The following is a 22,495-nucleotide window of genomic DNA, read 5'->3' as shown; positions in this document are numbered from 1 at the left end:
TCTTTATTCGAGTAATATCACTTTTCTCATTGCTGCCAAAATCTCCTCCTCTTTAGGAAATCCAATTAACAAAATTATGATGAATAGGGTTGTTGCTGTTCTTCTCTGTGGGCTTGTTTATAGCTTATGCACTTATTTCAGCGTCTATGCTATCACACGGTATTTAGGAATAATTTGTCAATTTCCATCCATCCAAGGAATTTACCTCCTCGTGCCCCCAACCGTTTTTGGGTGAAAGGCGGCATAGAAATTAAATAAATAAATAAATAACCCCCAATTGCTCAGATGCTTTCACAGTATTAGCAGCATCTTTCTTTTTTAGTCTGATCAAACTGGTGCTTTACCCAGATTATAGGGATTTATCACTAAATGCTAAAAAAAATAAATGACAGATCTGTTTCTGGTATTAACCCTTAATCTTTCCACCCAAATCTTTGGAAGAATGACTAAAATAGTTCTTTGTTTGTGACTCCTTTATAACTCAAGCCTAGAGCACTGCCATCAGATATGATTGGAGCTAGTTAATTGTCTGTATTCTAGGCATCTTCTCTAAGAGTTGGGGATGTCATTTTTTCTTGTCACCTTCAGTGCTGAGAATGTTCTTATCCTCTTCCTTTTTGCCCATGAAAAACCAGCAGGGAGAACAGCTCTAAACTAACCTTCCCTTTGATATGTAAAAGGATCTTGTTGCACCTTTGAGACTAACTGTAAGATAGAAGTTGGTAGCATAAGCTTTCATAGACTTCAGCCTACTTCCTCAGATCCATGGGTTAGGTAGAAAGCTCAGGAACAGACCTGTATAGCAGTCTGAGTGTGAGAATGTCCATAGGAATGCAAAACTGTGTAGCATTTTGGTGTGGAGATGAGGTGAACAGTTAAGTTTCAATGATGAGATGGCTCTTGGGGGGATAAGACAAGGATGTTGCCTAAAGCTAAGGTTAGTAGATAACAATATGTATGAATATTGTAATGTAGTATGGGCTTGCTTTTCCTGTACAAGAGACAGTCTGCAGACAGCCAACTATACTATCTGTGATCCAACGTTAGATGAGTCTTGACATAGCCACCTATATTGGGGTTCTAATTAGAAGAAGAAGCTATAGCCTAGCACCAATTCATTTTGCTATTTTTCTAGTTTGGCCATCTGTCTGCATTCAGACGAACTCCAGCTCAGTGACCATGATTATTATAGTTGGAAGGCCATTAGACAGTTTTAAAGGGATAGCGAGTTGTTTGTTGGGTACTAAAAACAGTTGGTAATGTGAAATAAATGGATTTCCGTGTGAATCTAAAACAAAAGAGGCTGTGTAACCAAAGCAGATAACTGGGTTGGTAGACTTTGCTATTGAAATAGAAGGATATAGAGTGGGAGGAAATGAATTTTATTGTATGTTTCAGTTTTTAGATCCTTGAAAGTTACGGACTCAGGAAGAGTGATAAATTAAGGTGGAAACCTGCCTAAGGGAAGAAAGTATTATAATATTTTAAGCTGTTCTCAGGAAACAGTGTAGGTTTGTTAAAAAAATAGTGGAGGAATAGCCAAACATGGTATCTGCATTTAGAGGTGGAACAGTCCTAGATGGGGTGTACCAAACACTTGTTGTGATGATTAAAAGCAAACTACATCTTTTGCAATTATATTTTTAAATTAAATTAGTTGCTTAAAATAGTTTAAATAACATAGGCCTGTTACAGACTGCCAAAATAAAGCTGCTTCGGGTCTCTTTGGAGGTATGCTGTTTAACTGATGCATGCATCCTAAGAATCCGGAAGCTGCACCAAAGCTGCACTCCAGTGCTTAGGAATGGAGTGTGGCTTTGGCGCGACCTCCGGACTCTTAGGACCCATGCATCATTTAAATAGCATTCCTCTAAAGACACCCGAAGCAGCTTTATTTTGGCAGTCTGTAACAGGCCATAATGTATTACTCAAGTGTTTTCTGCAGATAACTTTGTTTCATCTGATAATGGCACTGTTAATGTTCAAGAAGAAAATTTGTTAGCATATTTTTTTCAGTTTAATCTCTGTCTTCTGTGTTGCTTGGAATAATTGTGTGTTATGGGAGCAAATGAAAATAAGCATGTGAGTAATGGTGGCAGCATTAAAACTGAGCTGAAGAAGTGCCAAAGGAATATTTCAGATGCCAGAATTTGAAGAATTATAAAGAGATCGAAAGCTAATTTCAATTAATGTAATTATGAGGAGAGAAATGTATTCTAAAGGGAGTTACAGGTTTTGGCATGTACAGTCTTCATACTTTCAAATATTTCAAATATTGGTCTCAGTATATTTATGGTTAATTGTATATTTTCGAGAATAGATAAGCAAAGAGGTATTTGCATTTCTTGAGCTGGAAACCTCTTGAATGTGCTTTACTCTAAGGGTAAATGCTCTAACAATAAAGTACAGATCTAATTTGTTTTGGCAAATGACCATTACCTTCTGGTACGTAAGTAAGGTAGAACCAGTAGAACATATTTTTCTAACATTGGAATTTATTCATTTGCTATTGATGCTTTCAAGTGCTATTCTGTTAATGTATTAAAATCTGAAAGACTATGAAATTGAAAAGTTGCCATGAATTATAATTTAAAAAAATTAAAGACTATCAACCATTAAAAAAAAAGATTAATAGAATAAATGTTTAATTTCAGTTGGTCAGATTCAAATGTACATTTTGCTAAATGTCAAGTAATGAAAGTGGAAGTTACTCTGTGTCCCACTCCATGTTTAAATAAAAAAAGCCCCCAGGGCCCCTAGAAGCAATCCTATTGTTTTAAAATGTGCTGAAGATTTCCTCAGAGCCCCTAATAGACCTGGAAAGGCCATACAGCTCCATGTGCATGTGCGCGTGCACGCAAGCCTACCCCACTCTAACTTTTAGGGACGTGTGGAGAGATCTCTTTAGATTTACTAAATAAACACTCCAGGTGTTTTCAGGCTCAACTAAGACCTTTTATTCCAGCTGGGATATGACTAGAAGTCTCTTCTAATTTTGGAAGTCTCATTTGGCTTAAACCAATTAACATCTTAGTGACATCACCCCCACCTTCCATTTTGTAGGGGCAAGGAAAATGTGGCAGCATGACCACATTTGGGACAGATCCGGATGGATGTAACCATGGCTCCTTCTTGCCTTGTGTTATTGGATATGTGAGTTGCGTTAGGCTCAGGAGGAGCCATCCTTCAACCTGATATGATCTAGAAAGAATCTATAAATCCCGAGGAAGCCAAAAATGTGCAGTATTTCAACTTACAGGCCCTGGAGTGAGTTTAGGACCATCTGGAGACCAGTTCTTTTCATAGGTGTCAGGAAACAGCTCAGTAGCTCCTTAGCTCCCAACAGTTGCCCACCTCTTCCCTAAAGGTGACATGGAGTTTCTTTTACCCAGGTGATGATGTGATCCTCCCAGGTCCCCCATAGACATTTTTTTTAAATGCAGTGTGGTCCACATGGAGCACCTATAGAGCAGCATGTGGCTCATGAATTTGACTTTGCCCCTCCCTGCTGTAGGGGAAATATAAATTCTGTCTGGAATTTACTGTGGAATGGAGATGTAGATCTTAAGGGACCCTATAAAGCTGCTGAGAGTCAGTGTGGTATAGTGGTTTGAGTGTTGGTTCAATCCCCAGCTGGCCCCCGTGTAAATGACCAGGGGGCTTCTGGGTGGCTTCGGAGCATGCAGTGTGTAAACGCCATGCTCCCAAGCCACCCAGAAGGCAGCGCAATAGGGCCATCTGTTTTGGCCCTAAAACAGCTTATTTCACCTACTATGTAGCTCTGGTGATCCTGTTGTGCTTCCTCCTCCAAAACTATAAATGCTTTAGCTCACTATTGATCAATAGAGTGGAAATACCATATATACTCAACAATAAGTCAACTTCATGTATAAGTCAAGAGTAGGTTTTGGGGCCAAAATGATGGATTTTGATAAGACCTGTGGATAAGCCGAGAGTAAAACTTAGAGACATGTAACAAAGGATCTAAAGGATGAAGCAAAGAAAAACAATGCCAAAATACTTACAAAATTCCAGCAGATAAAACTATTTGTGCTCACTCTAAAGGCTGGATGGATGAGAGAGTGGGGGGGGGGGGTGTCAGCGCTTCCAGGACAGACTATGCTCTTTACCTTTCACCAGGGGGTGGTTCCTTTTTTGATAAGAATTAAAGTATAGTATTTACAATGACCTGTAGCTCAATTTCTGACTAAAATTTCTAAACCTATACATGAGTATAACTTTCCTATTGAAGGGCTTTGGAAATGAGATTAGATTGATTTTTTTTTACTGCAAATATACTTTTCCTCATACCATAGAAAATAAAGTTTCCACATCATCTGCTTTTATACAGAAGATCCCTGGCATGTCCAGCTGCAAGTGAGGTTATGATAAAATTTAACGTGAAGCCTGTACTGTACTAGTGAAGCTGTGATCAGTAGGATGGGATTGAAAAGAGGAAGATGGCAACAGAGAAGGGAATACCAGCATGTGGAGGTTGTATTTGAAGCAGAGAAGGGCTGATATTTGAAGTAGAAAGATGAAATGTGGACTTAGTTTGACTTTGTCTAAAAAGCAGTTTCGTGTGTTCCTATTTTCCTGTCACATTACAGACTAAACTTGTTTCTTCCATTTTGTATGTAGGACTCGAGAAACTTTCTAGAACTCTTCATCAAACTCAACTACAGTGGTGCCTCGGGTTACGAAAGTAATTCGTTCCGCGGCCGCTTTCGTAACCCGAAAAGCCTTCGTAAGCCGAATTGCCATAGGCGCTAATGGGGAAAAGCCGCGTTTCGTGCGAAAAAGCCGAAAAAAGCACCAAAAATTTTCTTCGTAACCCGAAAAAACATTCGTAACCCGGAACAATGATTTCCAATGGGATTTTTTCGTATCCCGAAAATTTCGTAACCTGGGTATTTCGTATCCCGAGGTACCACTGTACTTCTTTTTGCTTTGTCTATTTACACTCATTGTAAAGGTGATTCAAGTTTGGCCTTGGAAAGGAAGTACTCAATTCCTTACTCTAGCTTGCCCAAATTAGTGGATTGTTGTTGTGTGCCCTCCTGTCCTTTCTGACTTATGGTGACTTTTAAGGCAAACCTATCACCTATCATTGGCAAGATCTGTTCAAGTGGGGATTCAGACCCTGTTCTCCACAGTCATAGTGCAATGCTCAAACTATTACATCATGCTGACTCTCAGGTTAGTGGAATATTTTAGTAATTCTTGTTAACTCTAAATATTGTAGCCTTTACAAATACCATTGGGTGAGGTGTGTGTGTGTGTGTGTGTGTGTGTGTGTGTGTGTGTGTGTGTGTGTATATATATATATATATATATATATATATATATCTTTAGATATATATATATATATATATATATATCTTGTGAGCCGTCAAGTTGCTTCCAATGTATAGTAAACCTAAGGTGAACTACCTATCATGGGGTTTTCCTGGCAAGATTTGCTCAGAGGTGGTTTGATACTGCCTTCCCCTGAAGCTGAGAGCATGTGACTTGGCCAGCATCACCCAGTGGGTTTCATGGATGAGTGGGAATTGAACCCTGGTCTCCAGATTTGTAATTCAAACCACTATGCCGTGCTGGCCCTCATCTGGTGAGTTACTCCTTTTGAAAATCTCTCTTTCAAACTTTTGGACTTGGAGATTTAAGAACTGCTTCTACCTCCTGTAGAAAGTGCCTTCGGAGAATAGAAAACACATTGTGTCATTATGGCTCCAGTGACCAATATCAGTAGTGAGAAGAGAACTGAGACTCTTCTGTGTTGATTTTCGTTTGTGTTCTTGTTGAGATCATACTTGTTTTAAAAAGAAGTAGGTAAAAAATTGGCTTTTCAAACTAATTGCTGTGCTCTTTACACTAGAAAGGCATTTTTATGGCAGGGTTTTCTCTTAAATGATATCAGTTCATTTCACACTTTCACAGTAAAAATAGTGATTTTGCACTGTTTGACCTACTTAGAAAGAAAAGCTTCCTGGACTATAATCTTTCAAGTGAAGTTTACTCATTTTAATAACCATATTGACAACGGAGTCTTGTTGCTCTGTTTGCTCTCCAGCTGTCATTTGATATCTTGTCAGTCTCTTTAACTTTTCCTGTATGTATGTTTATTTAGCAGAGATAATCAACAATGGTAGTATTTTATCCTGTATCATACTAGCTGGGTCAGAAAATTTCTGTAAACCAGATTTAATCTAATTTTTAAATATTGGTTTTCTCTTTCTGCGGTACTAAAATGACTCTTGATTTTCAGTTTCATTTTAAAAATAAAAGGATTGGAGACATGTCATGAAAATATTAAGAATAAGATTTATTATATAAAATATAAAAGCTAGGGTAGGTAATATTTATTGGACCACTTTATTGGACCACTAAGATAGCATTAAAAAGATGAGGTTTGAAATCCTCCAGGACTATTTTTTAGAATGGTCATAAGGGATGAAATAGTAAAATCTCAAAATCATGCTGGTTAGATTTTGGATCTGTAATTAGACTAAAAATCCCAAGATAGTTTGAAAACATGAAAGATCAAAATGGAACTGTTTATTTCCTCCTCCCCCTCCCCACACCTGATTTCTTTTCTTTCTTTCATTCTCTTTTGCTTAGAACAAGATTTAATACCAATAGGAGTAAACACTGTTTGGGTAGCATTACTCAAGAGAGACTCATTTTCCACTGTCCATGTCTTTGCTTACAAATGTGACTTTTAAATGCAGTGTCTTTAAATCATTGCGATGTGTCTCCTGACTTGAATATTCAATTTATTTATTAATTACTGTGCTTCACATGTTTTTTTAAACAGTTAACAGTAATAATAAAAACAATAAAAACAATTATAGTGATATTAATTTTTCAAATGTAATAAAATAAGATAAAGGTCTGACTAATGTTTAATGCTAAAATCTTATTTAACATTTTGTTCACAAACATTAGACCAATTTGGTCCCCCTCCACTCCCTTCTGGTTGCCATGAAGGAGTCTGGGAGTATTTGATTCTGTTTTAAAGAAACCATGGTTAGTTTGTGTCCAAGCCCAGGCAAACTATGATTACCATTTATTATGATTTATTGAAAGAAGTCACCTTCCCACAGCTTCTGGCTTCTTTGAGTAAATCATTGTTAGAATTAAAATATAGGTCCAAACCACACAGCAGAAATAGTCCAGTTTGAGACTGCTTTAACTGCCTTGGCTCAGTGGTGAGGAATCCTGGGAATTGCAGTTTTATGAGACATTTAGCCTTCTCTGTCAGAGAGCTCTGGAGCCTGATAAACTATAGTTATCACGATTCCCCAGCACTGAGTCAGGGCAGTTAAAGCAGTCTGAAACTGGATTTCTTCAGTGCATTTTGGATCATAGTTTGTCTGTTCCACTATGTATATGCATACGAAACAATGTTTAGTTCTGAACTGTACCTAAGTCTTCCTCTCACTGCCTCCATTGGTAGAAAAAGGAGAAATGAGAGTCCCGAGACACATGCAAGTAATGCTAACCTAAATGTTTTTGTTTTGTATACACAAAATGTACGGTCAGTAGAATCTTGATGGCGTTTATACATAATTCAGACGTGAAAATAATAACAGTTTTAATGGAGCATAAAAATCAATAAGCAGTGTTCTTGTTGGTAGACATTTGTGTATCTAGTAGGTCTAACTGATGTGCTACTAAGTCTTACAACTAATAAATGCCAAAATAACTTTTATTAAAATTGCAATTGTCAATTGACTTAATACTTGCACTTGCATTATATCTGCTTTGTGACAGTATAATAGCCACACTCTTAATATATCCATTTGCTGTTTACGTTACTTAGTTCTTCCCAAAATTGAGTATGTGCTATTTGATTTTCTCATGCCCTCCTGTTGTTCTCCCCAAAGATGTAGCTGCTTCTCCCCTTGTGATTCCTACCTCTGGTTTCTAGGGAAAAGAAATTCTAAGATAGGAGTAGTTATATCTGGGTGGCACTAGACATTTCTCTGCAAGGGGGCACCATCTTGTGTACCTTAGGTGTTAAACATGCATGAAAATCCATTGAGTATGGGACTTTAAAGGAAGAGTACTTTATAGAGTACAGTTAATCTAAAAGATATTGATATTTGTGGGAAGGGGAACCAGTATCACTTTTGCTTAAAAGGTAAACTTCAGCAACCATTTTTAAAATTATCTATGCAATTGTCTTGTTGCCATTTAGAGAATAATCTCTCCGAAAATAAATTCTGTAATGTTTATTTGGATATACTCCCACATCAAAATGTTTCAAACTTTAAGACTCATGTTAGTTTGGCAATTTGGGCTAATTCAGCACCCTTAACAATTCATACTTCCACCATTAGTGCTTCAGTCCATTCCAAGTTTGAGTGAACAATGCTCTTGTTACTGTTGTTATGTAGCAAGAAAGTAATTCATGTTTACTGCACAGTTCTTTATTCAAAGTACCCAACAGAAACATGTCTGGTGACATTATTATATTTAACCTTTTTGAATTAACATATACATCTTGGACTAATAATTTAACACCTTCATACAAGTCCACCGTGCACAAGAAAAGGAAGCCTCCTTATCTTGATATCCACAACATTCTTGAACATGTTCAACAATTTATTTAGTGTAAAATACCATCTATACTGCAACGTGTACAGATTTCTTTTACATTACTGCACAAGGTAATTTTCGCATCTTTGGTAAATGCTTAACAGTAGAGATAGGACTTTTTACAATGCAAATTGTTTGTACCCATTCAAGCATAATAATTCACCAACTGAGTGGGGGAGACCCTTCTTCCTGTCCATCGTGGCCCATCCAAGGTCCTTTAATAAAATATTCTTAATAAGATTATTGAAATAAACTACTTTTTTGTGATTTTTTATTTTATTTTATGATTCTTCAGCTTTGCGGTCCAGAACATTGTTTTTTCCTAGGGTTCATGTCTCAACCAGACTGCTTCCCAACCCACAAGGGGTGATACAAAAGTTATTCAGGAGAGTGTGATTCTGCCCTTGTGGAATCCTTCCATATTTTTATAAGCTTAAGGATATTAATGTCCCGCTAAGGTGGAGCAGCAAACAAATTGTGCTGCTCATGATCGTCTATCTTGGCCAGAGTCAGAAAACACTGGATTCTGATCCACTTGTAGAGTTGTTAAATAATCAGACCAATATTTTGAACGTTTGGGAAGCTAATAATAAACATTGTTATTGAACCATAGAAAGAAGAATCTTCAGGATCAAACCATAAAAGTGGAGAAACTCCCAGATACTGAGGCACACTGTTGTAGTATCGAATCAGCTCCAGGGAGATGCCCCTGTAGCTGCATTTAGATTCCAACTGTTTCATAAACACAGTTGAGTACACACCATCCAACATACTGTTTCGGCTGTCTACTTTGTAGTCTGCATCTGTTACAAATGGAAATGATTTATTCTCTAAACCATTCCTTTTCTTCTGTTGTGACAAGACTGAGCAGTATCACGTACCAAACAGAAAACGGGACAAGAAATTGTTTTGTTATTTACATCCTATCTTTGATAGCATACTCTATGTGACTTTATTCAGTGTTAATTATTTTAATTACTATTATAAAAGCAATGGTAGTTTGTTGCAGTATGTGTTCGATACAAAGTTAAAACATGTCTTTTGTAAGACTCTCATGAAAAGAACCCCATCTTTCTTTAGACCAGTAGTGAATTTAATGGCATGACAGAGCTTGGTATTTTAACTACTCCAACCCTATTGTCACCCAGTGCCTATGTGGCTGACACCTCAGGTTTCTGGTATCATAACACAAAACACAGTAGAATAGTCATTAGTATGTTTGACAGTTCAGCTCCTGCATAGTTGAGAGTTATGTGAAACAAATTATTGAGGATCAGTGTGAATGCAAGAGTGGGTTAGCTGAGTTAGTTCCCCCCACCCCAAGGTTTTATATCTTAGTTGGGGGAAAAAATCAGCAACCATTTTTGTTGTTATGAGATGCTGTAATCAAGAAACTCATATGATAGCATTCATTCAAGAGCTTTCCATCAAGAAGTTTATGTGTAATGCATACCAATGGATTCTGTGCATCATTTCTATTGTCATTGAGTGATAAGTGCCATAAAGGCAGTAATATAAGATAACTGGGGGTGATCCCATGGTCAGAAATACTAAAAGAGAAGGGAGTTCAGGATGGATGGGAGTTTCTCAAAAGGGAGATACTGAAGGCACAATTTCAAACTGTTCCCATGAGGAGGAAAAATGGGAGGTGTCTCAAGAAACCAAGATGGATGACTACGGGACTTTCAGTGGAGCTAAGTTTTAAACAGGGCATGTATAAGGAATGGAAATGGAAAAAGGGGGAAATCACCAAAGAATTCAAACAAATAGCGAGCATGTGTAGGGGTAAAGTCAGAAAAACTAAAGCACAGAATGAGCTCAGGCTTGCTAGAGAGGTAAAGAGCAATAAAAAAGGGCTTTTGGGGTATGTTTGTAGTAAAAAGAAGGAGGAAATGGTAGGGCCACTACATAGAGAATACCTTGTTAACCTGAATGAATTTAAGTCTCCGGAACCAGATGAACTACATCCAAGGGTATTAAAAGAGCTGGCAAATGTAATCTCAGAGCTATTGGCAATAATCTTTATGAACTCCTGGTGAACAGGAGAAGTTCAAGAAGATTGGAGGAGGGGAAACATTGTCCCCATCTTCAAAAAGGGAAAAAAGAGGATCCTAACAATTATCATTCAGTTAGTCTGACATCAATACCAGAAAAGATTCTAGAATAGATAATTAAATAGAGAGTGTGAACATTTAGAAGGGAATGCCATAATCACAAAAAGTCAACATGGGTTTCTGAGAAACAAGTCATGCCAGACTAATTAATCTCTTCTGATCTGTTTTTTTGATAAAATCACCAGCTTGGTAGATGATGGGAATGCTGTGGATATTGCATACCTTAATTTCAGTAAGGGCTTTGACAAGGTTCCCCATGACATTCTTGCAAACAAGCTTGTAAAATGTGCAACTGTTAAATGGATTTGTAATGGGTTGAATGGCTGGACCCAAAGGGTTCTCACCAATAGCTCCTCTTCATCTTGGAGAGAAGTGACCAACGCGGTGCCACAGGGTTCTGTCCTGGACCCAGTGCTATTCAACAACTTTATCAATGACTTCTTAGATGAAAGAATAGGGGGCATGCTTATGGAATTTGCAGATGAAGCCAAATTAGGATACCTTGGAGGACAGGATCAAAATTCAAATTGACCTTAATAGATTAGAAAGCTGGTCCAAAGATAACAAAATGAATTTTAACACAGAGAAATGTATAGTACTGCACTTAGGGCAAAAAAATTAAATGCATAGATATAGGATGGGGGACACCTCTCTGAACGAGACTATGTGTGAAAGGGATCTAGGAGTCCTAGTAGACCACAAGTTGAACATGAGTCAACAGTGTGATGCAGCAGCTAAAAATGGCAATACAATTCTAGGCTGCATCAATAGAAGTATAGTGTCTAGATCAAGAGAAGTAATAATGCCACTCTATTCTGCTTTGGTCAGGCCTCACCTGGAATACTGTGTCCAGTTCTGGGCACCACAATTCAAAAAGGATGTTGAGAAACTGGAGCGTGTCCAAAGGAGGGTGACTGAAATGTGAAGAGTCTAGAAACCATGCCTTATGAGGAGAGATTTAGGGAGCTGGGTATGTTTAGCCTTCAGAAGAGATGGTTAAGAGGTGATATGATAGCCTTGTTTAAATATTTGAAAGGATATCATATTGAGGAAGGGGCAAGCTTGTTTTCTGCTGCTCCAGAGACTAGGACCCGGAACAATGGATGCCAGTTACAGGAAAAGAGTTTCCACCTCAACATTAGGAGGAACTTCCTGATAGTAAAGGCTGTTTGACAGTGGAACACATTCCGTCAGAGTGTAGTGGAGTCTCCCTCCTTGGAGGTCTTTAAACAGAGGCTGGATGGCCACGTGTCAGGGATTCTTTGATGGAGAGTTCCTGCATGGCAGGGGGTTGGACTGGATGGCCTTTGTGTTCTCATCCATTTCTATGATTCTATGAGTCTAAAAGATGTTTAGTAATCTGCTGGAAGTAATATGTATGCTCAGTATTTGTTATCAAAATTAGTAATAATCAGTTTCATTCTTTCCTTGGAATGAAATCAGTCTGTTTTAAGAGAGAATAAGTAGGAATTAATTATAACCATGAAAGGGTTAGCTTTGTAGTATTTTAGATATAACCCCACAGTGTTGTTTATAACTTGTGGTGTTCAGTAGTAATTAGCACAGATTGATTATAGGAGTTTAATAGTTGCGGGTGGTGGTAAAATGTAATTCTTCATTGATTTCTTTTCCCTGTCCCACTCCCAAATTTTGTAAACATGTTTACAATCCTAGTAACAGTATTAACAGTGACTTGTGGAATAATGAGTTGCTATGTAATTAGGTTATGCTAATGAAACCGTCTGTTGCATGCTGTGTATTTCCTTATGAAAAATTGAAATACAAATTATGATTCTTTGATTCATTGTTCATAATGAATCAGCTTTGTAAGTTTGCTCACACTTATCCATAGGTACTTTAATTAGCTAAGTACTGACAGGTGAATATATCCAGTGGGTTTCTGCTGGTCAAGGGCATTTAGCACGTGCCGCTGAGAAGTAGAATGTCCCGCATAGTGCCTTGTTTGTGTGCTGTTCTGCTTATCATGGACTTTTTTATGATGTAGCATAATTATGGAAGAAAGCTATACAATGCTTTAAGAATTCACAAAGCATTTTATATAACAGCATTTTAAAATGACTTCTTGGTGTTTGGTGAAAACATTGTACCCTTTCAAAGCACTTTGTGTTTTGAATGTGTTAGTAATAATATGTTGTCTCATGTGTGCGAAAGATTCTGAATTGATTTCAGTCTTTAATAAATGGCTGTTATAAAAATATATTGACCACATTATTTTCTCCCAGTCTTCCAGAAAAACAATATTTAATTGTCATTCCCACTTTGGGAAATAAAATTATCAGTAGAAACAGAGAAATGGATCTATTGAATATGAAGAGTGCTTAAAGAAATTCAAAGGAAGCTAAAGATGGGAATGACATGTGTCTTCAATTTTAATATTGAGCGATTTATTTTGTAAATACTTATACACATGAAGATGTGAGGGATGCATTCCCTATTTAAATTGAGATTGGAGTGGATTATACAGTGCATAACTGTGTGTAGAACTTCCACTTGTACTAGAATGTGATCTATGAGAGCTGAAAGTATTGACTCCTTTCAGTAACTTACAACCCACATCCAAGAACCTTATTTTTCAAAACAACTGTCAAATTCATTCATTCAGTCATTTAGTATATTGTCCTTTATTGCCAGCTTTGTGTTGTATTCTGAACTGCTGACATGGAGACTGAGCATTGTTCATTGAATACAGTGGTAAATTGTGGATATTGTAAACTGTTCCTTGAAAACAATTTGGGTAGTATTCAGTGGCTTTGACCTATATTGTGATTTGAGCTAGGAAACATGTCATAGGAAATCTTGAATACTAGCAGAGATTGTTTCTTTGAGAATAGAATTTGGAACCCGTGCTTGGATCAAGTATTCCATTGTCTATTCATGAATATAAACGTTAATGAAGTACATACCTTATCGATGAAATAAGATCGCTGAACCCTGCAGTAACCTTTAACTGTGTAATCTGTTCAGCGTGATGCTAAAAATAAATGTTAAGTTTAACAGTCATGGTGACCATCCTGGAACTCAGGTGAAATTCATTTGTAAAGCCTAGGTGCAAACAGAGTTGTGCAATTTAATTGCTTTTAAAAGCGACCAAAAGACCATTACTTGACTAGCTCTCAATCTGACCATTACTGTTTGAGTACAGCAACTTAAGGTGTGACAAACTGTAATTAATTTCCTTTTCATTTTGTTGTGTTGCTGCCGCCTGTGGAGAATGCATCTCGTTAGAGCCTTTCTAAATGAATTACTCCTTTTTGCTCAGGGGAGGTTTTCACAAGAATAGGATAATATGCTATGAAGGAGTAAACAGGAGCTAATAGCAATGCTTGCAGCATCCACAGCACTTGGATCAGCATGTCACTTACTTCATGTCACAGCAGTTTTTCTTTAGGCAACTATTTTGCTATCTTCTACACTTACGTAGATAGCATGATGAGAATCACCACAGGAAACTGAAGAAAATGAGAGATGTAGCTGTGAGGCATAGTAATTGGGAGTTTTTGTACAGTGGTATCTTTCCCATCCATCCAGATACTGACAAAGATGCTTGTTGTCCTGATAGGATTTTTTTTTTAATTTAATCTGCATACGGTGCAATTGTAATGCTGCAGTCTTTTGGAATTCAATTTGTTGCCAGTTTTGAAAGCATAGTTTGCAAGTGACTACTTTTAACAGGATTATATTGTATATGCACATTTGATATTAACAGCTATCCATTCCACTTTAGTATCTCTGCTTTTCTAGAAAGATTCTTTATCCTCCCTCCTTAATGAGTCAATTCAGATTTTTTAAATCATGTATTATATACTACAGATCTGTTGGTGCTCCTGTCATCTTTTCTCCAGTAGGTTAGGCCTGCATACCATGACCTCCTGGTATATAATAATTCAGAAACTAGCAGGTAAAGTTTTTGCACCATTGAGTCACTGTGCCTGAAGATGAAACAGTTTCATTTGCCCATTGTGCACTGGTTAAAGACATGAGACCTAAAAGTGAATCATTTGATTCTTAGCTGAAGTGGCGAGAGAAAACGAAATGAGAAATAACACAACCTGCCTGTGATCCAGTGCATGGCACAATATTCTATTTGATTGGACTGAGGAGTCTTGTAGTTCTGAAGATATATTGATAGACTCTTAAAAAACTGCATGCAGGAATATTTTTTGCAAAACTGGAATGCTAAAGGAATGCTAAATACATCTTCACTTTGGTTCAAGTTTTAAAACCATTTCATCGTTTACATATGGCTTTTAATTCCTTAATTGTGGATCATAATACAATGTCAGTGAGTACAAGTGTATAGTTAGAAGCAACTGATGGCATGTTAGGTTTTTCAAGTTTGGTGATGTCATAATTATGCACCCTGTTTTGGGCTGTGATGCACAAGAACAAAGGAGTCCAGTTGGATCTAGTGTAGTATCCTGTTTTTGGCAGTGGCTAACCAGTGCAGACAGCAGACAGCCAAAATGCAGCTGGTTAATTTTTAACGTTTTTTCTAATTATTTGATCATCTATAATACAGGGTGTTTTTAGGATCTTTCATGGAACCAGGGAATTGAATTGAAACCAAAGTGTATGCCTACAAGAGCAGGTTTATGTTTAGAGAGAATTTGTGGCACTTGTTCTTAAGCTGTTGTGTCATGTTTTTATGTACTGATGAGCACAATTTTAAAGGACCCTAGGCATGGCCCTTGAATTCTCAAATTTATTTTATAATTTCTATTGCAAACAACTATGCCTAACTGCCACTCAGAACTTTATAAAGCTAAACCTCAATCTTAATTAAAAACTGTTTTTCTATCTTCTTTTTTCTTCTTCTTTCTTTTCCTTTGGAACTATCAGAAAAGAACCTTGTGCAACTGAAGGTGAAATTATGCTTTCCTAATTAGTAGCATACCAAACTGATTGTTCTTGATGTTCCAAAATTACATATGAAATCCTTATGATCATAGACATGCATTTACAGTTAGAAATTAAGTGCAAATGAACAGGTACAGATTACAAGTCCAGAAGATACTAACATATATGCATACTATGGAATAAGACAAAGTGTCTTTCATAAAGTGACTGGCGACCTGCCACTACTGGTAACATTACTGAAAGGGTTTAACCAGCTGATTCCTAGTAGAAGTAGCTAGAACACACACAAAGAATACAATGTTAAGAATAATTTCTTGAATAAAATCTGAAAGAAGGGTGCAATGAAAATGATCAGATTGGTCTATATGCAGTGGGGTAATATATAATTGGGGTAATACTATATACTGTAAAAGGTAGATGTAATATAGGCAGTAGAGAAGCATGTATTCAACAGTTTCAGCCACGTCTTATTGACAAGGACAGTCAAGTTGGGAGTAAGGGGTAAATTAGTATTTCCTGTCTAAGTGAGCTAAGCCTTAAAACAAAACAAAAAATAAAATCTCTATGGCATTTAGGGATCTCTAGTGTAGTGGTTTCAGCCACTGGACTCTGGCTTTGATTGCCTGTCCAGCCATGGAAACTCCCTGGGTGATCTGGGTGAGTCACACATACCCAGCCCCTGAAAACCCCATGATAAACACCATATGGTCATCATAAGTTAGAAATGGCTTGAAGACATACAACAGCAAGGGCATAAAAATAATTGGATGAGACAACAGTTTTCTTATAGTTTCCAACTGAGTTGCAGAAGAGCCTTGCCTGTCCTCATCAGGAGAAGGCTGAGCAACAGAGGAACCTTGAGCATTTGTCCATTTTCATCCACTGCTGCAGACTTTCTCAGGAGGAACCTGGTTTAGGAGAAGCCTTCCTCCTCCTCCCACTATTCTCAGGAGAAAGCCAGGCAGCAGAGAAGTCTTGAGGGCAAGGATTTGCACCCCTCCTTCCTCTTTCACCTGCCCTTCTCCCTGGGAGAAAGCCAAGCAGTGGAGGAACATTGTAGGGTGTTTGCTCCTCCTCCTCCTCTTCTGCCACCCAGCCTCCTCCTCAGGAGAAAGTCCTGCAGTGGAGGAGCCTTGCAGGACCAGCGTTCACCCTTCCTACTCCTCCTTGTCTGCATGGCCCTCTCCTCAGGAGGAGGCTGAGTGGCGGCAAAGCCTTGAAGTAATTCCACATTCATGTGGGCTGCCCAAAATCCTTTGCTGGGCCGCATGCGGCCCTTGGTCCATATGTTGTGCAGGCCTGTTCTAGAAGAACCATCCGGAGTTAATTTCTAAGTAAAGCCAATATCACATTGAGATATGTTCATGTAATGCTGTGCAGCAATTGCAACATTTAAATGCTTATTGCTTTGCACTCATGTATGAAAATTGAGATTTGGCCATAAGGGATCTTACAGTTTGTGCAGCCTGAGGATGTGGACAGGATTCTTGGAGAAGTTAGAGCCACCACATGCATACTGAATCCTTGCCCTTTCTGACTTCTGGAAGGAGGTAGAGAGGGACTGGCTGAGTGGGTAAGGGGAGTGGTGACTTCTTCACTGCAGCAAGGAGGATGTGATGAGACCATTGCTGAGGAAGACCTCCCTGGATCTCACCATTTTGGATAACTATTGGCCAGTCTTTAATATTCCATTCTTGGGCAAGGTTCTGGAGCGAGTGGTGGTCTCTCAGCTTCAGGGACTATGGCACAGAGACAGCTTTGATTGCCATGGTGGATGACCTACTGGACACAAGGAGTGTCTCTTTGTTGGGTCTCTTGGCAGCATTCGATCCCATCGACCATGGTATGCTTCTGGGCTGACTTTCTGAGATGGGACTTGGGGCACTGTTTGTTATGCAGTGTTTTTGGTCTTTCTTAGAGGGACCAATTCAGGAGGTGGTGTTGGGGACCCCTGGACATTAGACTGTGGGGTCCCTCAGGGTTTGGTTCTGTCCCCCATGTTGTTCAATATTTATATGAAACTGCTGGGAGAATCATCCAGAGTTTTGGGGTGTGGTGTAACCAGTATGCGAATGACACCCAACTCTATCTCTCTTTTCCATCTGATTCCAAGGAAGCTGTCTTTGCACTGAACCAGTGTCTGCTGTCAGTAATGGACTGGATGAGGGCAAACAAACTGAAGCTTAATCCAGACAAGATAGAGCCTGTGCTGGATGGGGTTACTCTCCCCCTGAAATCTCAGGCTCACAGCTTGGATGTACTCCTGGGCTTCACTCAAAGCCTGGATGCCCAGGTTTCAGCAGTGGCCGGGAGTGCATTTGCACAGGTAAAACTTGTGTGCCAGCTGCACCCATTCCTTGAGATGTCAGCTCTGGCTGTGGTGACACATTCCTTCATTACATCCTGTTTGGACTGCTGTATGTGGAGCTTCCTTTGGAAACTGTCCAGAAACATCAGCAGGTTCAAAACGCTGCAGCCATGTAACTCCCTTGTTAAAACAATTTTACTGTGCCAGTTCATTTCCGGGCACAATTCAAAGTGCTGGTCATGACCTAATAAAACCCTACATGGCTTAGATCCAGATTGTTTGAGAGACCATATCCCTCTCAGTCCCTCCAAGATCACAGGCTCGCTTGGTGAGGACACATGCGAGAGCCTTCTCAATGGCTGCTCCCACCCTGTGGAATGCCCTTCTGCAGAATGCTAGGCTGGCCCCTGCCTGGTGGCCTTTTGCCAGCAAGTAAACACATTTTTATGCAGACAGGCATTTGGTATATAATGCATAGTGGGGTGATTTTTATGGAGCAGGTGTGTTTTTAGTTTGTTTTTAACTTTTGTATATTTTATGTGATTTATATTGGGTGTATATGTTTTAATTGTTTTGAATTTTATTAAGATTTTAAATGTTTTGTCTGCGAACCACCTTGAGTCCCTCCGTGGAGAAAGGTGGCATATAAATAAAATAAAATAAAATAAAATACAGTGGTACCTCGGGATACGAAATACCCAGGTTACGAAATTTTCGGGATACGAAAAAATCCCATAGGGAATTATTGTTCCGGGTTACGAATGTTTTTTCGGGTTACGAAAAAACTTTTGGTGCTTTTTTCGGCTTTTTCGCACGGAATCACGGCTTTTCCCCATTAGCGCCTATGGCAATTCGGCTTACGAAGGCTTTTCGGGTTACGAAAGCGGCCGCGGAACGAATTACTTTCGTAACCCGAGGCACCACTGTAAATGTGAAGGCTAGAATTAAGAGGCATTTAAAACACTTGAAATCAGTCAGGCCTAACTATGCTTGAATGTTGTTTGGCTTCTGATGTTCATTTAGGTTGGGTACAGCATAAAATAAAGGGACTACAAAAATTCTTTTTTGATATCTTTTATTGAATTTTCATTTGTAAAATAGAATTTAAGTTGAATAGCACACACCATTACAGTATACCTTTATTTTTCAATTTTGTGTGAGGAGATCAGTTGAGGAAGGGATGTAACTTGATATTGTTCTATTTCTCAACAGTTGCCAACAGAATAAGATCCTGATAAATTTCTCCAAAGCTAGATAAATTGCTGCTCTCCCAGCACATTCTGGTTGATGCTCTGTCAGGGCTTGGGGCAGAAAATGTAACTGGAACTTGCTGTGCTTCTGGAGCTCACCAGCTGTTTGATCTGGAGAAACCAATTAATCTCTTCATAAGCTATCATGGACTTGCACACATAAAATGACTCATGTTATTTCCTTGAAAACTCATTGACCTAGGCAGAAACCATGAACCTCTCCTTACAGATATTCATAGAGTACTTCCATGATAATTAGAGTTCTGGTTTTGGCTATTCTTTCTTCAATGAAACCTTCTGCCAGTGCTCCCACCCCATTTTACCAAGTTTGGGAGGATACAATCATAATAAGTATCACAAAATTTTTTATTAGCACCAGTAGAAAATCTTCAAGTTACACAGAAGTCTCTCTTCATGCAGGATACCTAAAAAGAAAACGTGTTACTAGTTTAAAGCATGATAAAAGACCCATCAACAAAATATTACTGATTTATGATGATAGCTATCTATGAAAGCATGCCTTCTGAAGCCAGTAGACTGTTCTGGGTGCAGAAAAATTTAACTGTTTGCTAACTATTTTTGTTCTTCCCTCCAAATATATTCTTAAGGTGATTAACAATAATAATACGCATACCCTTCTCAATTATAAAAGCAGCATTTAAATATCTTAAAAAGCCATTGCCCAGTGGTGAAAGGAAAATATCCAACAGGCAAGCCATTCTGGATAATGCACCACCACCACGAAGGCTCCCTTTCTTGTAGCCACCTGCCCCATTTTAGATGATAGAGGCACCTGCTGAAGGCATTCCACTGAAGAAGTTTCTCTATTTCTATGGGGACAGGTGGCTCTTCAATTAGGAATAAACTCTTATAGAACATGGCCACATAGCCCGAAAAACTCACAGAAAACTATGGACGCCGGCCATGAAAGCCTTCAACTTCACAATCTGGGTACCATTCACATGAAACAATTATCAGCCTATTATTTTGTTTTAACTCCCATGGTTCTATCATATGGAATCCAGGAAGCTGCAGAGAAGGGAGGGACATTTAGAACTATCAGGCAGAAAACTCTAGCTTCACCAAACTGACAATCACAGCATTCCATAGGATGGAACTGTGGCAATTAAAGTGGAATAATAATGCTATAATTCTATAATATGAATGGGCTTCTGTTCTTATGTACAGTCAGCCCTCCTTATCCACGGATTTTTTATCCAAGGATTCAAGCATCCACGGCTTGAAAATATTCCCCAAAAGAATAAATTTCAAATAGCAAATCTTGATTTTGCCATTTTATATAAGGGACATCATTTTACTGTGCCATTGTATTTAATGGGACTTGAGCATTCATGGATTTTATTATCCATGGGGGATCCTGGAACCAAACCCCAGCGGATAACAAGGCCCCACTGTAGTTTGGTGAAGCTTAAATGACAAAATCAACCTGGTGACAGACTGGGAGACAATTCAGTTGTCTTAACACAGACATAATACAATCAGAATGCCCATTCCAAATTACTACATAATGCAACTGCTTGATTACTTAATTACAATTTATGAAAAGTCTTCAAGCATTTTTTACATTAGTGTAACACAGAACTTAATTAAATCTTGGCCAGCCTGTCTCTCCCCAGGTAAGGTTGCAACTAATGCACTAGGTTAAGCTTGTAAATGTCACTGTATGCCACAGGAATAATTTATGGACCCATTTGTGACATTGTAATGCTCATAGGTAAGGTTAGGAATAAATATATGACATTGACTTCTTGTTCATTCTGTGTACTTGATTGACATGCCTTTTTCTCCCTTTCTTTTTCTTTTACAAAACAGAAGAAGATGTGGAAAATTTTGATGTTTCTACCTTGCCTGCTGAAGTAGTGCAGAACATTGAAGCTGACAGTTTCTGGTGCATGAGTAAACTACTTGATGGGATTCAGGTAAATTGATTTCCTCTTCTCTAAGCAGTGGCAATAACTGATTAATGTTGTAGTCTGTAACTGAGTTAAGGATGTTAAAGAGCACCCCTGACTAGGTGAGGCAGCTCATGCTGCCATATTGGGAAATGGATAAACTCTGGTTGATACATCTTTTAGGGGGAAACTAACTCTTCTTCATGGCAATATATTCAATATGAATATTCAGTATACAGTGAGCCCTCAGCATCTGCTGGGGTTTGGTTCTAGGACTCTCCCATGGGTACAAAAATCCATGGATGCTCAAGTCCCATTAAATACAGTGGCTTAGTAAAATGTTGTTTGTTATATAAAATGGCAAAAATAAGGTTTGCTTTTTGAAATTATATGTATTTAAAGAGTATCTTCAAGTCATGGATGGTTGAATTTGTGGATACATTCAGCCAACTGTACATTCAGTATCGAAATAAAATATTGTTAATTCTGCAGTGTAGTAACAAATTAATCCTTCTTAAGAGAGCAGACCAGTATAATCATAGCTTTCTTTGAAAAATGCCATTTCTCCACCTCCTCAAGAACATTTTCGTTATATATAGATAAATTACCCTGAGATGAGTTTTATTTTGATTTGTTTTGCATTTTCCTGTTCAAACAGCATGCACAATGATGATGTTCCTTTGACGCAGTGCCCAAACGGCATTGTGCCAAAGGGGCATGATCAAGCCACCTAGCAGTGGCTGTGACACCTCTTTGCAGGCACAAAAAGGAGCCAGAAAAAACGGCTCCTTTTTGTGCTCTGTGGAGGTTGGATCTGTGCCACTGCGTGAATTTGTTGCGGCACCAATCCAGGGCAGACAGGGGCAGCATTTCACTGCCCCTTCCTGCCTGTCCGTACCGGGTTTTAATTTACAAACCATCAAGTTTTTTTTAGCAACAACTATAAGTTTTGCTAATCATTTGTGCCCATCAATGCATATGTCAGCTATTAAATGAAAGACATTTTAAATCACTCTCTGTGAAGGTTTTACTCATGGAAGGGGGAGGAGAGGGGTAATCTCCTGGTTGCATGTCTGTCCATTGCACTTGAATAGTTTACTTTCTGGAAAATACTTTTACATTTCCTAGTTTTAAATAGGCCCAGAGCTGAATCAAGCAATAATTTTTATTTGAGGAGAAGAGATTCATAAAGACAGTCGGGTGAAATATAGGCAGATAGAACCTCTTTTAATTTTTGACATGGTTTAATTTATGCATACATATTATGACCCTCATGGGGAAAGAAGGAGACTGTGAGTGCCTTATGCTTCACTGCCAGTATTATTAAGTTATTGACAGATATTCCTTTCTGTCTTTGCTAAATGCTGTTCTTCTTCACTAACTGCATTAAAATTCTCCCTTTGTTTTTGTTACTGTTCCTGTCTGACA

General features: G+C 38.4%; 1 protein-coding gene across 2 annotated transcripts in view; it reads left to right on the top strand.

Annotated features, from left to right (window-relative positions):
• Positions 1-22,495, top strand: part of TBC1D22A (TBC1 domain family member 22A) — a 183,970-nt gene that overhangs the window by 104,461 nt on the left and 57,014 nt on the right. For both annotated transcript variants that reach the window (XM_042469051.1, XM_042469050.1), the window contains exon 9: positions 20,988-21,094. In XM_042469051.1, the coding sequence (XP_042324985.1) occupies positions 20,988-21,094 (107 nt within the window). The remainder of the gene's footprint in view (positions 1-20,987; positions 21,095-22,495) is intronic.

Source organism: Sceloporus undulatus, chromosome 5, assembly GCF_019175285.1.
Source record: "Sceloporus undulatus isolate JIND9_A2432 ecotype Alabama chromosome 5, SceUnd_v1.1, whole genome shotgun sequence".
NCBI lineage: Eukaryota > Metazoa > Chordata > Lepidosauria > Squamata > Phrynosomatidae > Sceloporus > Sceloporus undulatus.
The sequence above is the reverse complement of the archived record's forward strand: the minus strand, read 5'-3'. Positions and strand labels throughout refer to the sequence as shown.